We start from the raw sequence: 18,979 nt of genomic DNA on the forward strand, positions 1-18,979 counted from the left end.
CACAACAACATATATGACATAAGGATCAACCTATACACGATGGAATGGGAGTCTTTTGATTCTTTTCTTTACTTTTCTCTGTCGTTCCCTGTCCGTCGGCGGCGCTGCGGTCAGGGCCGGATCTGGGCCTATGCGGCCTGGTGCGGCGGCCAGGGGCCCATATCTAAAGGGGGCCCATAATTTTGTATACCCTTATATATATATATTACTATACATCTAAAAAAAATAGAAGCCTTGGCCCGGCCGGCCTGCCGAGCAGTCCAGCACGTAGGCGCTCGACGCCTCGACAGGAGCGGAGATCGCGACGGATCGCGAGTAGCGACGAGTCGACTCCTCGAGGCTGGACTGGTCCTCGTATCCAGAGTCCAGACTCCAGCGTCATCGGTCATCTTCGCCGAGTCGCCGATCGGCGATCGCCTCCAGCCTCCGAATCACCGATCCAGGAACCAGGATTCGATCGCCAGGGCATGCGCTTGCCTCTGGGCTCTGGCTCCTAAGTCCTATCGCCCCTGTCTCCGACACTCCGAGGCTCCGACGATTGCTCCGGTGTCTCCGAATCTCTGATCGCCCTTCTCTGGTATAGTTAATATGGGGCTTTTTTCTTTAGATGACGCGTATAATAGTAACAGGAGAGCTCAATGTTTGATTCTTTATGTAATGTTGTTGATTACTTCATAATTTTAGGTGATATGGCACCGAAACATAAATCCGGTTGTGCGAAAAGGAAAAAAAGAAAAAGGGATCTTGCACTTGCTGAATCACAAAAAGGGGCTCTAAAAATGTATTTTCCGGCAACAAGTAGTGTTGATGTCAATAATGATAATCAAATTGAAGAATCTGAACATGATCAAGATGATGATCATAATTCAAATGTTGATCATGAGGTCAATGAACAGTCCTCGGGCCAGGGTAAGTAATTAAATACCTTCAATTTTTTGCAGAAGTAAGTTAGTAACTAATTATAATTTCTTAAATTTAAATGTAGGTCTTGATGTTAACAAGGACAATACGGAGGAGGAAAATTTGCAGCCTTCACCCGATGCTTCGAATATTGATGAGCAGGTTGATTCTCTGTTATCTCTATATGATCCTAGAACATGGGATAATCTTGACAACAGCAAACGGGATATTCTAATTGAAAAGGGGCCTGTGAGAGAAATGGATCTGGTGTTCCCAAAGGATGATGAGGGTAGACATTTCTCATATTTTCACTACACCAGAAAGTTAGCTAATGAAGAGGTTATTCACAGAGAGTGGTTGGTTTACTCTAAAGAGGTTGACAAAGTTTATTGTTTTTGTTGCAAGTTATTCAAATCAAATCAGAACAGGTCATTGCTAGCATCTGATGGATTGAGGGACTGGAGGCGTATTAGTGCAAGACTCAAAGAACATGAGGTTAGTGTTGAACACTTTACCAACATGAATACATGGAATGAACTAAGGTTGAGGTTAAGCAGAAACAAAACAATTGATGATGAGATGCAGCAGAAGGTTGCAAAGGAAAAAGAGCGTTGGAGACAGGTATTGCTCAGGATAGTTTCTTTAGTGAAGTTTCTTGCAAAACGTAATTTGGGATTTCGAGGAACAAATGAGAAGCTGTTTGAACATAATAATGGCAACTTTTTGGGCTCAGTTGAAATGATTGCTGAATTTGATCCTGTGATGCAAGAACATATTAGGCGCATTCAAAACAAGGAAATACATCATCATTATCTTGGCCATGGTATTCAGGATGAGTTGATCTTACTTCTTGCTGATTCCGTCAAAAAGTTTATCTTAAAGACCATCAAGGATGCCAAGTATTTCTCTGTTATATTGGACTGTACTCCAGATGTGAGCCATGAAGAACAAATGACGCTAATTGTGCGTTGTGTGAATATGTCAAGTAACATTCCAAGAGTCGAGGAGTTTTTCCTAGAGTTTTTAAAGGTTCATGATACATCAGGATTAGGGCTTTTTAATGTGTTGATGGATACATTGGACTCTCTTGATCTGGACGTTGCTGATGTAAGAGGGCAAGGTTATGACAATGGTTCTAACATGAAGGGAAAAAATCAAGGTGTTCAGAATCGCTTGCTTGAAGTTAATCCCAAAGCATTATATATGCCATGTGCATGTCATAGTTTGAATCTCACTCTTTGTGATATGGCAAAATCTTGCGAACATGCCATTTCATTCTTCGGTATTATCCAGCGTATATATGTACTGTTTGCACGTTCTACTAAAAGGTGGAAGATTTTGCTTGATAATGTTCCAGGTCTGACTCTCAAACCTTTGTCTGATACTCGTTGGGAGAGCCGAATAAAGAGTGTGCAACCTATAAGGTACCAAACTTCCCAAGTAAGATCAGCTTTGAAGGAGTTGGAGAAGACTGCTAGGGAGGATAATGATCCAGCTACAGTAAGTGATGCTCAATCTTTGTTCAAAGCACTTGGGAAATTTGAGACTTTAGTTGGTATGATTATTTGGCATGACATACTATTTTCTATTAATATGGTGAGCAAAATGTTACAAGAAAAAATGGTGTGCATCGATGCTACTCTAAAACACATTGATGGGGTCAAGTCATATTTTCAGAAGTATGGAGATGAAGGCTTCAATTCTAGTATTGAAAGTGCCAAAGCCATTGCGTTGGATATGGGCATAGAGCCCCAATTTCGTACAAAACGTAAAAGTAAAAGGAAGAAGCATTTTGATGAAATCAATGATGAAGATGAAGATCTACAACTGTCAGCTATTGAATCCTTCAGAGTTACATACTTTCTTGTCATTGTTGACACCGCAATTGCTTCATTGTCTAGTCGATTTGATCAGCTGAAGGCATTTGAAGATTTGTTTGGTTTCTTATTCAACTCAAATAATCTGAAGTCTTTGGATGAAAGTAGTCTACGCAAATCATGCACCACTTTTGCAAAAGCTTTTACTAATAAGAAGTCGCGAGATGCTGATCTTGATGATTTTTTCTCCGAGTTAAAAGTATTGCAACTAACCTTGCCAGATGCTTTGATGTCAGCACTTGAGATTCTCAGTTTGTTACCGCTGCAAATTGCTATCCAAATGTATCAGTTGCCTATCGGATCCTCTTGACTATACATGTGACTGTAGCCTCGGCTGAAAGAAGTTTCTCTAAACTGAAACTATTGAAGAATTGTTTGAGGTCAACTATGTTACAAGACAGATTGAATGGCTTGGCTACATGTTGCATTGAGAAGGATATCTTGGATAAAATTGATCTTGAGATTATAATCAATGATTTTGCATCTAGAAATGCCCGGAGAAGCTTTTTTATAAAGCATTGACGCATTATTGTCATTGGACTCATTGGAATTATTTTTTATTTAAGGTAATCAAATTCGAGGCAAATACTACTTGTTATATTTTAAGACTACAATGTGTGGTTTGATGTTACGTTTACTATTCTATAAGCAAAACTACATACATATATGTTTATTTTTTAGATATGTGTACATATACATTAGACTTAGGGCCCATACCATTTACTTGGCCAAGGGCCCCGCCCAATATAGATCCGGCCCTGCATGGCCCCTTGGCGATCGGCCTGGACTTTTTGTGACGACCGACTGCGAGAGGCGTGTGCGCGCAGGAATGTAACGCATCAGTGGATTCGAGCTGAGCTGATGTCCCTGATGAGGGAGGGAGGAGAGAGAGGGAGAGACAGATATGGGATCGATGGGGCGGCGAGCGACAAAAAAATAAATCTGCTGTCGCTCGCCGCCCCATCGATCCCACAGCAGAATTGAAGCGGAGATGTCCCTGATGAGGATGGGGCGGCGAGCGACAGCAGAGACACAGAGCTGGGCTGCGTGTGCTCTGATCCATCCCTTATATAGGAGTCCCTGCAATTAATTAGTGTTACTATTAGGACTTCATTAGTCATGCGTGCACGTTAACCGTGCGGTTACTTCAACCTAGTCTACCGCCGCTACCTGCCTTCGCTACTGCATCCCATCATTGTCCTAGTTCGCGTCCATCTTTTCTACATCGATCATCAATTCAATTGACGCGAGCAGAATTTTATTTCATTTTACTTTCACTTTATATTATGTATCTGCAAAATTTTATTTCATTTTACTTCCACACGTGGCTTGCAAAAAAGACAAATATGTATTTTCAAATGCGCTTTTTTTTGTTATTGGGCCAGAATTTTGTTATTTTTGTAAAGCGTACAAATTACATTTCCTTTTAAAACAAAATTTCATGGATTTGTAGTAAATATGTTTTTTGACATTTATTTTTCAAAAAATTGGTCACCAAGGTGCTTGAGAACTACAACTTGGCCCTCCTATGTATGACACAAATTGGGGATGTGGAGTTTTTGAGCTCGCAAAATTGAAAAAAAAATCAGAAATTTCTGTTTTTTTGGGTGAAAACATTGACGAAAGTTTTACGTGCTCACAAAATTTCATATTGAAATCACATTCTTGGCAGTCGTATAAAAAAACTCATGTCCAACAATGTTGTTTTTGGAGTCATTTTGGAGTGCTGATTTAATTATTTTGCCACGAGTTCCACGAATGTCTTTTCAAGATGAAATTTGTGACTATGTAAAACTTTCAACGATGTTTGAACCCAAAAAAAATGTCTTTTCATCTTTTAAATTTTCCTGTTCATCGACAGCTCAAATGAGCTCGCGAGGAGAAGATGGCTTTGGGCTAATTTGCCACTAGTTTTTTGCGACTACAGAAGCCATCTTTACACACACTTTCATGTGGCAGGCAACTAGAAATATTTAACCCAACCAAGCGTCTAATTAATGAGTTTGACTATCGCACACGAAGGCCCCCGCGTCGCTCCCGCAGGGGCGACTCGGGCGGTGTAACCCTAGCCCGCCGCCGGCCCTCTCCCCCACCTCTCCTCTCCCTCGTCGCCACCAGAGGTGGCCGCCGGCTCGCCGCTCGGCCGCCGGTGAAGGTGGCGGCGAGGATCTGGCCGCCCCGTTCTTCATCCTACTCATTGATGGCGGCGTCGTCGCCCTCTTGGGGGTGTCGTTCGTGGTGAGCTTGGGGTGGATGTGATGCTTTGGTTGCTCGGCGGCGGTTGGTGGCGTGGTCGGAGTTCGTCTGGTGGCGGTGCGTTGGCGCTCTGCCGCCTAGGTGCTCAGCCTCGGAGCCCATCTTCCACGGTGCTTGGTCTTCAGCAGCCCTGCCGGACTCGGCGGAGTGGTGCTTCATCCTACTCATTGATGGCGGCGTATCTCGGCGGCGTGGCGCAGTGAGATTCGGCATCCGATGTGTGGCGATGGACTCGCGCAGGAGGACGAAGCTGTCTGGTGTCGTGGTGACGTTGATGGCTGAGTGGCCAGACAAGGTAGAAGCCTCAATATTTGCTGAAGACGGACCTATGGAAGATGGCGGCGACGACACACGAGTGCGTCGGACCGGTTTGTACCCCAGACCCGGTATGTGGCTCGGCTGGGGCTTACAGCTTTTGATGTTAGGCTTAGGTGAGTGGTCTGGGTAGTGGCCCAGCTAGCACCTCTTCATCATTTTGATGTTAGGCTTAGATGAGTGGTCTGGGTAGTGGCCCAGCTAGCACGCCTTCATCATTTGGATAGGAGTAGCGGCAAATGTTGCCAAGATGGCGGATTCAGACATATTGTTGTAATAGTTTGTAAGGTCCTTGAGAATAATCAATAAAGTGGCCGCATGCATCTCCCAGCAGAGGCCGGGGGTCATCCTCCTTTTCTAAAAAAAAGATAAAGTATGTTATTTGTACGTATCGTTTAGCATACACATGTACCAGCTGCCTCCTTTCTTCAGTCAGTTAGAGTTGAATCTTCTACCTCCCGAACTCATCGGCATCGGCATCGCCTCCCTTTAATTGGCTTCCAAAGATCCAGATCTGAAGAAGAAGAAAAAATCGGTTGGTCTTCTACCACCGGCCGAGGGATTAGCTAAAAAACGGGATGGAGGGATTTCTGGATCTCTCACAGGCTTGCTTCTTTTTTCTCATGATGAGGAATTAATGGGTTCGGTCTAGACCTCCGTTGGTCTTCTACTCTTTCTTATAGGAAAGCAAAGGAATGCAAAGTAGTCAATATGCTTGATTGCTTGGCCAAACTGCTTTTTAACGACAACACGCCCCACCCGCACCTATTAACGTGTGGTTAATTGTGTATAAACGAGCGACTTAGTTGGAAGTAAGTCCCCCGGAAATAAAATTAGGGTAAGCCGATTTCGATTGTGTAGGAAGGACGCGATGGCGTGCAGCACCAAAGCCGTAGAAGGCGGGGCCGGGGAAAGCGAAGTGAGGCCTGGGGACGCCGAGGCCTCGGCTAGGAACGAGCAGAAATTTGACAGCCAGGGCGGCGCGGGGTGGGGGGTGGGGGGGTTGCAAGACTCGTAGAAAAATGTGCTAGAATGCTTTCTAAAATTTTCCAGTCATATGTATTCTTGTTTTGGCACCAAATCTTTAAAATGACCTTCTTTTATTCAAATTGTAATTGACTACCAAATTAATTTTAGTCATTGACAAAATCTTATTAAGAAAATCATCAGGATCCTCTCTGATAAAATAATCACAATTTCCAAATTCGGACTTAGGAAGTTTTTAGTTAAGTTTCTTAAACATAAACCTCATGCCAACCAACTCCATATACCAATTTCATATAGATTGAACCTAAGTCAAATATCTTAATAATTCCTTTGGCTCTAGGATCCTATTTCCATAATCATTCTTACATACCAAAGCCTTGATCTTAGATAGAAATTCCCTATGACTTTTAGCCAAATCTTTTGGTTGTTAGAATCTTGATATGGAATTTCAAGTTATAACTTGGAGTTGGACCATGATATTAGGAATTATATCTGCACTAAGATTTTAGATGGTTATTCAAGGATCACAATTTTTAAGTTCATGATCAAATTTCCCATTTCATATGTTCAAACCACAAAGGAGTTTGAACATATTCCTAGGCCCTTTTTATTAAACTGGACGGATTACATCGATGTTCTTTTCTTTGTATCAAAAAGATCAAATCCTAGAATATGAGTCATGTCAAATTTCCAGCTTGACCCTGTTCAAACTCATAACCATGTCCTAACAATTACCTTAGGAAGATTAGCTAATAACTTATATTGTTAATTTGAATCTTCATAATATATAGAACTTCCCATTACTAGGCGAGTTCCTTCCAAGGACTGTGTTGTAAAATAATTGTGAAGTAATGCCAACTTCTGGGGTCTTAGGCACCCTCCCCATAGCTCAAAAAAACAAAAAAAAATGTAAAGTGATTAATCTTTTTTTATTTAATACAATGTGTTCAAGTCTCAACTTTGAGTTTGCCACACTATTGAACCCCTTTTATTAAAAAGCATGACTATAAATTAGGATAGAAGTGCTAGACAATATATCTAGATAATCGCTCTAGGGCTAGAGGTGCCACCATCGCCAGGGTACCAGGTGTCATCGGAGATGAATTGCATCCAAGTGCTATCCTTGTCCATGTCAGTGCTCGAGTACCAGGCATCGCTAGAGATGAACTGCATCCAGGAGTCATCCTTGTCCCTGTCGATGCTGCCAGGCGTGAACTGCTTCCCTTTCTTATTTGCTTCGGCGTCACCTGTCATGAACTGCATCCCTTCCTTGTTCGTGTTGACGGTACTGAGCATGAAGTGCGCCCTTTCCCTGTGCATGTCCTCACTACTGCGAATGAAATGCATGCCTTCCTTGTGCGCGTCGATGCCATGAGCCTTGAACTGCAACCCTTCCTTGTGCTTGGCAGCGCCGCCAGACATGAACTCCATCCCTTCCTTTTTCGTGTCGGCGGCACCGACCATACCGATGTCACCAATCTTGGCCTGCATCTCTTGTTCCTGTCGGGGGCATTGGGTATGAACCCCTTCCCTTCCTTGTGTGTGTCGGTGACATCAGGCATGGACGATGTCCATTCCTTGTCCTCGTTGATGCCACATGGAATGAACAACATCCCTTCCTTGTGTGTGTTGATTCCACCGGGCAGGAACGACGTCGCTTCCTTGTCCTCATTGACGTCACAAGGAATGAACAACATCCCTTCCTTATTCATGTCAGCGCCATTAGGGACATATGACATCCCTTCCTTGTTTGTGTCAATTCCACCAAGCACGGATGTCATCCCTTCCTTGTGCGTGTTGACTCCACTAGTCATGGACGACATGCCTTCGGCCTTGCCCGTGTCACCACCATCGGGTAAGGATGCCATCCCTTCCTTGCGCACTCTGGTGTCATTTTCCGCGTCAGCACCACCGAGCACATCCAATGAGGGGGTGGTCTTGCTCTTTTTGAAGACCCGACACAATACGTAGATGTCCTGATTAGGTCATACATTCATGGTTATTCACACATATGCTTGGAGCTTGGTCAGTTACAACTATACATAGAAAGAAAGAAACCTGAATTTCATGGTGAGGGAGGCGGTACTCGTGCATGACCCAATCGGTACGCACGCCGTTGGGTGCGCGGCCATGGTGGTACACGAGTGTCTTTTTCATGCCAATGGTGGCGTGGCGGTGCATGATGGGCCGGTCCTTTCCGGTGGACTTCCAGAACCCAAATTGCGTCGCCCGATTCATTCGAGGCCCGTTAGTGTACTTTTGGCCTCTTGGCACGAACAAGTAGCACCCTTCTTTGGCTCCCTCGTCTTCTCTACTAGGGCAAAATGTCTTGTCTGCGTGCAAACACATCAACTCAATTCATAGTACCATTTGTTTGCAACTAAATTGCATTGACCATTTGTTAGAGCAACTTGTGTGCTTTGGTCAGACATCTTGCAAAGTGCCCATACGAGGCTGACAATTTGGGTCAAAGTGCACGCGAGGTCATCAGTAGCCATGTGTTGGTTTCGTAACAAAAACCTAAGAGTATATAAATTTTAAATTTGAAAGACTCGTTCATAATTCCCTCAGGAAGTTGTGGAGGAGTGCAGGCTCCATGCAGATACTTTTATGTTTTTTGTTTATACAATATAAAACAATATATGATCTTCTTGTAGGACACTACTAGAGCAAGCTGGCCACCCCTTACAGGTATAGCAGCCGGCAGCTGCGCAGCACCGTTTCTACTCGTTAGCCAGGAAGCTCGCGTACGAGATGCAGTACGAGCCAATGGTGGCAGTCGGCGGCGACGACTACCGCAACCTCGCCGGCAACCACCCGTGCAGACGAGGAGAAGATGTGGGTTACTAATACGGCTTCAGAGTTAAAATTTAAAGAACGATAGGGTTTTCTTTGTTTTTATTTTCTTGATGAGTTGGCAATCCATGTGGGCTAGCTGTTTGTGTCATTTGAATAGCCATGTGTTTGTTTTGGAAACAACACCCTGGCACTCTATGAATTTTAACTCTGAGATCTTCTTCCAGTACTTGCCGCTGTGCAACATCTTGGTGTACGGCTTGGTTTGTGACACTTGAACCATGCAAGGCCTTTTTTACAGAGAAAGAAAGAGAGCACGCATACTAGGAGTATTAGTTAGGGATATGAACTGCACGCACATTGAAGGTCACATGGCTCGCAGCTGTAGAGGAGGAAGATCTGGCGCTTGAGGAAGTCGATGAGATCTCTGTCCGTCGGGTAGAAATGGTATCCGCTACCGCTAGCCATATCCATGCCTACGACCAAACTCACATTTCTCTTTTTGGATGGGATGATTTGGTGTGTCTGGGAGCGGGAGCAGATATAGTGGTAGTAGAAATTATTCCAAGTGATAGGAGACAAGTTGCGTCTGGATACAAGCTTGTGTAGGTACCCAACTACACCCCAGCCACATAGCTGGGCACTCTTTGCGGGGCCCATCTCTCTTTTTTTTTTCGGGAAACCGGGCAGCCCATCTCAAGTGCGTCCCTGCTGCCCAAGCTATATCTTCTACGAGTAAAATATATATGCCTGCACGCTACAGATGGCTGGTTCCTCTTTTTTTTAGGGGTGATGGCTGCTTCCTCTAGTCACCACACCATCGCGTGCACTTCGTGCCCATATTAGTTCGGAATTTTAGATGAATTGACTGGAGCATGAAATCAATAACAATCACTAGCAGTAGCAGCACTCTAACCACCACCAAGGACAACACCCGGAATACAAAAGAGGTTCTCCAAAAACAACGCCTCCAATATGAAAACAATGCACAGGCGTTTTCGTTGCCCGATTGAAACCTTGGGTTTTCACCCCGGAGAAAGTTCTAGTTCATTCAAAAACAATGCCTTTCAACAAGGCCATTGCCAGGTACAACCAATAAAGGACAGACCTTGGGTTTTCACCCTGAGAATCAAGACTCGATACTCGAGGAGCACCACCAAAAATGCAATCCTCCAGTGTTGCTGCCCCCGCTTGCCGAGGCCGCTGAAACAAGTCACCACACACTTGGTACACAATCTTCGTCGCATTCAAAATACCCTTCCACCGAAGCTTCAAGACCTCCAATCGTAGTCGTCATGACTTTCCCCACCTCTATCAATGCCTTCAGAATCTTGACTTAGACAGGTCCCATGACACTCAAAAGAAAGCGATGCTTCGCACCGCGCCCTCTTAAGGCCGTGTTGGCTGAAAATATGAGCGTGCGCGCGAAAGAAGCCTTTCCGATCTAGATATCCAGGGGCAACATACGCCAATCCATGTAGATTTCTGACATGGAAGACCGGAACTCGTCAGCGACCAAATCCAAGAGTTCAACATCCAATAGAAAGATGACCTATCATCTGAAGAGTGTCAGGCCTAAGATCTGGCAGAACCATATCGGGGTAAGCGACCATCCTGGACGGGAGCTCCACCACGACCTAGCCCACCGACATACGAGCCCTCGCCTGAGCGTGTGTGCCCGTGAGAGAGGCCTTGCTGTCGGCCGGCGGGATCTGTGGAGATGTGCCTGGATCCTGGAACGACCAAACCATGCCATGGCCATTAGATGCACGGCCATCCACCACGTACTGGTGTCGGGTGTGAGAGGAGCGTGCCTCCCAGGTCCCAGCCCCGGCTGATGGAAGGCATCCAGTTCTCCCGCCATGCCCACCACAACATGGGGTGAAGAACCAACATGCGGCGGCGCAGGACACCCCAGCTAGTGCTCAGGGACTAGGCAGTAGCAACGACCACCGGAGAGGCGAGATCCACTCTAGGGATGGCCGGACCCACTGACTAGTCCGCTGGATCCGTGGCGGCTACGTTGGAGGATGGGGCAGCGACGGCGAACCGGAGTTGGGGAGGAGAGGGGATGTACGGGGAGGAAGATCCCAGCGACGGGCAAGTCCTGCCGCCGCCACCACATGGATGGAAGAGCAGAGGCGACCTCGAGCGCTAGGGTTCTTCGCCCTCGGTGTCGCCTTGGAGCGACACGGGAGGCAGTCCAATCTCACCAACTTGCCAGGTGTATGAAGAAAGAAGTTCATGTGGAATTAATCTGCTATTACGTATTACTTCCGTTCTAAAATTCTTGTCTTAGATTTGTCTAGATACGGATGTATCTTTTTGCATGGTAATAGGTGTCTCTTCATATCATAAAGAATAAAGTACAAGTCACGTAAGGACTGACATGAAAAAATTGAAAAGATAGCAGAACATCTCTGAGCTTGACACTAACGCCCGTCACCTGCCTCTTGCACCGCCACAGCAGCCACCTAAGAAAGGAACGACGGATCACCTCCTCACCCGAACTCGCGGATGTATCTAACCCTAAAACATGACTAGATACATTTGTATCGATACAAATCTAAGATAAGAATTTTGGACCGAAGGAAGTACTTATCCTATATACATAAGAAGTATTTTCAAAATCAAAATGTATGTCTGGAAAGCGTGGGAGTTTCTCAAAACCGCTTTTATTTAACTCAACCAAAGCTTCAGTCTAACTAATCAGTTTGACTCTATCACCATGATAGAGTGTATTATCTTCTTCTATCTATTGTATTGATTAGTAGCAACAAGCTACACATGCTTCGTTTATTTACTCGCTTATTAGAGCATCTTCTTCCTCCCGATCGGCATCGCTTCCAGAAATCCAGATCCAACTAGCGACGACCTCCGATCTTCCGCGAGGAGGCAGCTTGCCGACGGAATTGGCGTCGGCGACGCTAACCAGTATGCCGGTGATGTCGTGGACGCAGCCCTTGCTGGTCGCGAGGGCGGGCCAATATGATATTGACGACACAAAGACCAAGGCGCGGTGGTCGCCCAGGGTGCCGATGGCGTCGTCCGCGGCATCCTTGTTGACGGCGGCCCATGTCGCCGGAGTGGCCAGCAGGCCAGGGTGTGTAACTGCCGCACAGCTCCTCGTCATGCCACCCCGTCAGCCTTCTTGCCATGGCGGCGGGACACGAGACTTGGTCTGCTCCGTCTGAAGGAAGTGGGGGCCTCTTCCTCCACACATGTATCGGCGTCCATGCGTGAAGCACCCTGAGCTGGTGAGCTGATGCGTGGGGGGCGAGCAGCCTCAACCAGCGATCCCTCCAAGTCCAAGCTCACCTGGACGTGTGTGGGGCGGCCTGACGTTCCTACACGAGGAAATCGATGCATGTCGCAAAGATCGGCGGCTTCGGCCTCACCCGTGTCGCCGGGACTTGGGCCCCGCCCTTACTACAGACTTTGTCGGCGCCGAGTGCTCCATGTAGGCGAGGAGGTGCTGCCCCGGGATGCCAAGACCGACGACGGCGAATCGCAGGGTGTATCCTCCGTGCCCGACTCCATGTCGGCACACGACGGCAAAGAGGTGCCGCGCGCCTGGGGACGACGAGACCAACGCCGGCGAACCCTCCTTCCTGCAAGCAGACTCGGATTCCTCCGCACAGGTACGATACCTACCGCCGGGATACATTCCCTTAGTAGTTAGTACTTAGTACGACATGCCTTGTCCTCCGCGTGCATGGTCTCCTTCCCAGGACAAGTGGACAACCATGGATGGATTGGAAGTGAGCTCGATCTGTCCGTCTTCTTATAGAAGAAGATGAAGTTACTTGAGCCGCGTGCACGACCATGGTTTGGACGCGTCTGATTCCATCCCATCCCCGCGTGTCCATCAGACTTACCTTTTCTTGGAACCAAGGTTTCTAGTGATCTTTTTTTTTTAAAGAACACAAAAACGACATAGGCAGATGTTTTTTTAACACGGTACAAATGCAGACGTTTATACATACACACATACACTATCTTATGAACGCATACAGACACACTTTAATCATATGAACACCTCCGAGAGACTGATCCGACACATTATGCTACACAGATTCAAATTGAGTAAACATAAAGGTGAAAGTTGATGGTGCGAGTTCATATGTAGGCCCAATAATCTTCACAAATAAATAAGTACATTTTTTTCCTGAAACTTGCAGTTTTTAGAAATGATAAAGACATTTAGTGGACATGACCCGAGTAAGAGTAAGAGGGAGATTATAGGGTGGGTGGACTTGGTCGGCCCCGTCTGAGGAGGAGCTAGCGGGCAGTCGGAGGAGGATGAGGAAGGTGTTGGGTTTTTTTTCTGTTGATGGTGACTGGGTCATCCAGGACAAAATAAGCGAAGAAATTGAAGGATGTGTTTTAGCGGATGCATAATCTAAATTCTAAACTAGAGGAGACGACCTTGATATACGCTCTTTCTGAATTCTTCACATCTCAATTTGTATTAATAGGCAGAGTACTCTCAAAAAGAACTCTTAAGGTGAAGAAACCTCAACGTTTACATATACAAAGGACTCTAGAAAATTTTATTTAAACATAAAAAGGAAAATACAACAACATATGACTCAACGATCAACCCACATATAGATAATGGAGCAGGAGTCTTCTCTCTTCTCATCCTTTCCTTTACCGTTTCTTCATTGTACCTTGTCAGTCCACGCTCTAGAGACAAACATCGCCCAAGATGAACTATATTAAGGAATCATTCCCATATCATCGCCAGTGTACAAGACATCGGTGAAAGGGAACTGCGTCCATGAGTTATCCTCCTCCTCAAGGTATTTGGTGTACCATGAGTTATCCCCATCAGCAAGAATTGGCATCTCTCCATTGCCCGTGTCGTCGCCATCGGTGAGGAACTGCTTCTCTCCCTCATCAGTGTCAACACCATCGACCTCAGACTCGATCTGTATGGGATTCTGGTATGTGCCCATGCCACCGAACGCGAACTGCATCACATCCTTGTCCGTGTCAGCTTCATCGGACACGAACTCGACATGTATGTGATTCTTGTTTGTGCCGCCGCTGCCAAGGGTGTACTGCATCACATCCTTGTTCGCGTGGGCAACATCGGACTCGGACTCGACATGTATGAGATCCATGTCCGCGCCAACGCCACCGAAGACAGACTTCATAAAATCATTCTCCGCGTCGGCACCATCAGACTCAACCTGGACCTGTATGGGATCCTTGTCGGTCCCGATTCCATCGAGCATAGACTGCATGAGATCCCGGACCGAGTCGACGCTGTCAAGCATGAACTTGTTCAGATCCTTGTTCGAGTCGGTGCTGCAGGTCCCGTACTCCATCATATCCTTGTCCGTACTGACAATGCCAAGCACGAAATGCTTAGGATCCTTGTGCAAGCCGGTGCCATCAGACACATACTCCATTAGATCCTTGCCTATGTCGATGACACTGGGCATGAACTGCATTAGATCCTCATCTGTGTCAGCATCACCGGACGCATTCGTCGACAGGGACGCCATGTTCTTGTTGAAGACCCGACACAACGCGTATGTGTCCTGAACAAATCAACCATGCAGGTGTATGTGAGGCGTGGAGCTCAATTACTGTATCAAGAAAAGAAAAAAGAATGAAGGTACCTCAATGTGGTTGTTGCGGTGGTCGTGAAGACGGTACTCGTGCATGACCCAGTTGGTCCGCGTGCCGCCAGGTGCTCGGCCCATGTGGAACACCAGCGTCTTCTTCATGCCGACAACGATGCCGTTGTGCATGACGGGGCGGTCCTTCCCGGTCGACTTCCAGAACCCTTTCACCGTCGCCCGCACCATGCGAAACCCGGTTGGGTACTTTCGTCCCCTCGGAGCGAAAAAGTACCACTCAACTTTGGCCCCGGGGTCGCTTGTGCTCGGTGAGAATGAAATGGCTGTGCGTGCATGCAGGTGAAAACACATGGAACATAAGTCAGTTGACATATACTACTTGATTTGAAAAGAAAAATCAACTTAATCGGTACTAGCTAGCTAGTAAAATGAAAAAGGAAATCAAGTCAATTTTCATATAATACTGCGGCGATCGGCCTAAATTCAACTGATGCGAGATGGATCGGCATATATGGATTACAAAGGAAGGGATACAAAAAGTGGGCCTCAGGTTTGTTTGTTTTGAATCCAGAATGGCCAAAAACATCAAGAAGTGAATTCATATATACTTGACGTACTCAGAAAGAAAATCAAACCTAACATACACATGCATACCGCAGCGATCTTTTTCCTAATTATATCGATGGGTTTACACGAATAATGTGTGTGATTTGAAACAGGTGGCCGCCGGCCGGAGAGAATAGAATTGTACGACGGTACGGGCATTATATACCTGGTAGCTGGTGAGGCTCGAACTTGTAGAGGTCCACCTCGGGGATGAAGCAGCCGTGTCCCAGGAGGACCTTGCGCCGGAGGAAGAAGCCGACGAGCTCCTGATCCGTGGGGTGGAAGCGGAAGCCCGGCCGGAGATGAGAGAAGGCGCGCTCCATCTCCGCCGTGGCCGCCGGTACTGAGACGCACGCCATGGCTGCCTGTCTCCTTCTCCTTGTGTGACGATGCCTGACTGCGACAAGACAAGTAAGTTGGACAGCAGAAGCATGCAGCAGAGAAGTGGAGATGGGGGACGGCGATAGAGCCGCTGCATTGCATGCATGGCTTATATAGAGGACGTGCTAGTTTAATTTGTATGCGCACGACGACGTGCAGATACCCGCAACGACGAGTATTAGGAGCACGTTACTTCGGAGGTGATGGCGACGGAGAAGGGAGTGAAGCGGCCGGGTTGTTTGCCCGGGGCGCGAACGGATCACCGGTTGGGGATGGGATGGTGGCGACGGACACCGGCGGGGCCCGCCTCCGCCGAGATGCATGTGACGGGAGGGAAACAGTCCACTCAGTGGCGCCCGTTCCGTTTTCCACGGGACGCATCCGGTCGTACATCGCCACCACATGTCCTATCTAATTGTTGGTTAATTAGTTTTTTTTTACGATGATATTAATTAGCTTTTAACCAACAATTAACCGTTGGTTAAAAAAATAATTTTGCGGGGTGAAATGCATCTCTATTAAGCTTACGGGGGCTTCTCAGCCATAGCCAGGTTTACAACATGGTCCATACCGCCAGCCAACCATACTGTTGTGCGCGGCGTGCTACGGCCATAGGCGGCCAGCTCATGACTAACAGAGTTCTGAGAGCGGAAACAGTGCATAAAAGAAATCTCCCTAGTAGCGAGACTATACATTCTGTGAATCTCCTCTACTAGTGCACGATGAACCGATCTGTCCCGGTGACGTCCTGTAAGCATGGCCACCGCCTCCGTGTTGTCCATCTCGACAATGATCGGTAGGTTCATGCGGTATAAAGCCAACTCCAGGCCTTCTCTGCACGCCACTAGCTCCGCCTCAAGGGCATTCTCGCATGTGCGTAGCTCCCTACAGGCGCTATAGATGATCTTGCCTCTGTCGTCTCGTAGGATCATGCCACCACCCGCCGCGCCCGTGGCCACTCTGTAACTCCCGTCCGTGTTCAACTTTGCCCAGCCTGGTACGGGGGGGGCCCATCTCGCGCTCGCCTTGGTCTCTGTACGCCCTTGGGCGCCTTGTGGGGAGGTAGTGACCACCATCTTCTCCTTCTCTAGATCACCCCTGGCATGTTGCTGTATGCACAGTAATGAGGTGATGTACCCGTGCAAAAAGCGCCTGGAAGCTTCGGTAGGGGGTGGCAGCTTGGCGTGTGTGATCTCGTTGCGAACATGCCATATTCGCCACATGGTCATGAGCACCACCAGTCTTGCCGTATCGTCCAAAGTATCCAACAGTGAGAAGAGCCACTCTGGGCCTGTGTTGTGGGTGTACTCCACCTTGGGGATATTCCAGTCCAAAGCCATGACGCGCCAGAGCTCCCTTGCCAAGGGACACCTGCATAGCGCATGGAATCCGTCCTCACATTCCATAGCACAAAGAGGGCATATGTCAGTAAGTTCAAGGTGTCATGAGAATTTATTGGCCCAAGTAGCAAGTGAGTTGGTGACGACTCTCCAGGCGAAGACGCGTACCTTCAGGGGAGCAGGGCACCCCATATGATCTTTCAGATGGCGCGACAACCATCCGGTGCCCTGCTCATGGCGGAAGCCAATGGACGCTCGCGCTCGTCCATGGCTAGGCGGTAGGCGGACCGAACGGTGAAGATATCGTTCCTCTCTGGTGTCCATGCAATGATGTCGTTTGGGGCGCAAGTTGAGGTACGAATGCTGGTGATGACTTCGATATCCGCCGGAAGGAAATAGCGACGGAGAAGGTCCATGCGCCAAGACCCATCGCCATCCAAGAGATCCGCCACCCTCCTGAGGTGGCATGTGCCCTGCGGGGACACGGGTTGACGCGACGGCTCCCTGGGTAACCACCGGTCTCGCCATATGCGAATGCCCCGCCCGTCCCCGACGCGCCATATGATGCCCTTCTTCAAGAGCTCAAGGCCATGCTGAATTGCCTGCCAAGTCGGGGAGGCATTCCCCGACAAGACTGTGTCTTCAAGACGCCCATCATGATAGTACCGTGCATTGAGAACCTGCGCGCACAAGCTGTTGGGATTAGTTAGCAAACGCCAGGCCTGTCTCGCTAGGAGAGCCTGGTTGAAAAGGCAAAAATCTCTGAATCCCAAACCACCCTTGCTTTTCTGCGCTTGTATCATCGGCCATGCCAACCAATGTCACCAAAAGTTCCAGACCATTCTATTCAAATCATCACTGACTGACATAGGTAACTTGAAAACACTCATAATGTAAGTAGGGATGGCCTGAGCTACAGCCTTGATCATAGTCTCCTTGCCAGCGAGAGAGAGGGTGTCGCCCCATGCAATAATCCGTTTCAACAGCCGGGATTGCAAATTCTGAAATTTACCTCGCGACATGCGACCTTCAGGCGTAGGAAGGCCTAGATACTTTTCTTCAAAAATAATTGTACCTATCTGGAGGGTAGCTCTCACCACGTCCTGCTTCTCCGTTGGTTAAAATTGGTGGTATTTCTTGGCCAAAAAAACCTATAAAGGTTTCACCATAGTTACAAAAATTGATGGTGTTTGGTTAATTTATTAAAAACACTAGTAAACCAATTTGTATCAAAATAAATTGTATTTGTTGGTCCTGGACTCGTGAACCCCCAAAAAATATGTAATAATTGGTCTTCAACAAAAAAAGTGTTTTTGTTGGTCAATGTCTTGTTTTAACCAGCCAAATACCCCTTTGTAATCATTTTCGCTCGGGTATATTTTACTCCTGTTGTGCGCGTCCGAGTATATTTAAGAGTCGCCGAGGCCACAGAGTAACAATTGTTATCATGCGTATCTGTTATAAGGGTTCGGCCAGGTGTACGTTAGAGGAGAAACCCTAAGCTTTTACTCCTCTAGCTAACTAGTGTTTTTAGGACTTGATTAGTCATTCGTGTACGTTTTAGCTATAGGTCACTTTCCTGCTATTTTCCGTCTGGGGACAAGTGTTGCAATCTTATTTTAGACGACATATATTACTTTGTACAGACAAGAGAAATCGTTAACCCTGCCAGTTACTCCGCAGCCTGTTTTTCCCTGTTTTCACCGGCCGCCGACACGCATTGCTCAACGACAGCCGATTTAGCTACGATCAACTTATTAATCCTTTTCTAGGTAATGAACATATTAATCCATGATGCTTTGTAAATCAATCGTCAAGCGGTTCGTTGATCTGTACATTGCTTGGTTACTATGAAAAAATCACTGCTTTTTTCTTTTGTGGCAGCCGGCGCCGCCCATACCTATTAACAAAGTCTTTAATCATGTAT

General features: G+C 47.0%; 2 protein-coding genes across 2 annotated transcripts; one reads left to right on the plus strand and one right to left on the minus strand.

The window, feature by feature from the left end:
• The first annotated feature begins 779 nt into the window (after positions 1 to 779).
• LOC123497296 (uncharacterized) lies at positions 780 to 3,087 on the plus strand. Its single transcript, XM_045233717.2, has 2 exons — positions 780 to 909; positions 986 to 3,087. The coding sequence occupies exons 1-2, from the start codon at positions 780 to 782 to the stop codon at positions 3,085 to 3,087; spliced, it is 2,232 nt and encodes a 743-aa protein (XP_045089652.2).
• Positions 3,088 to 13,573: 10,486 nt separating this feature from the next.
• Positions 13,574 to 15,705, minus strand: LOC109745915 (uncharacterized). The gene is made up of 3 exons (XM_045233718.2): positions 15,498 to 15,705; positions 14,765 to 15,048; positions 13,574 to 14,683 (listed from the first exon to the last, which is right to left on the minus strand). The coding sequence occupies exons 1-3, from the start codon at positions 15,688 to 15,690 to the stop codon at positions 13,853 to 13,855; spliced, it is 1,308 nt and encodes a 435-aa protein (XP_045089653.1). The 5' UTR covers positions 15,691 to 15,705; the 3' UTR covers positions 13,574 to 13,852.
• Positions 15,706 to 18,979: the final 3,274 nt, after the last annotated feature.

Source organism: Aegilops tauschii, chromosome 2 (assembly GCF_002575655.3).
Source record: "Aegilops tauschii subsp. strangulata cultivar AL8/78 chromosome 2, Aet v6.0, whole genome shotgun sequence".
Lineage (NCBI taxonomy): Eukaryota > Viridiplantae > Streptophyta > Magnoliopsida > Poales > Poaceae > Aegilops > Aegilops tauschii.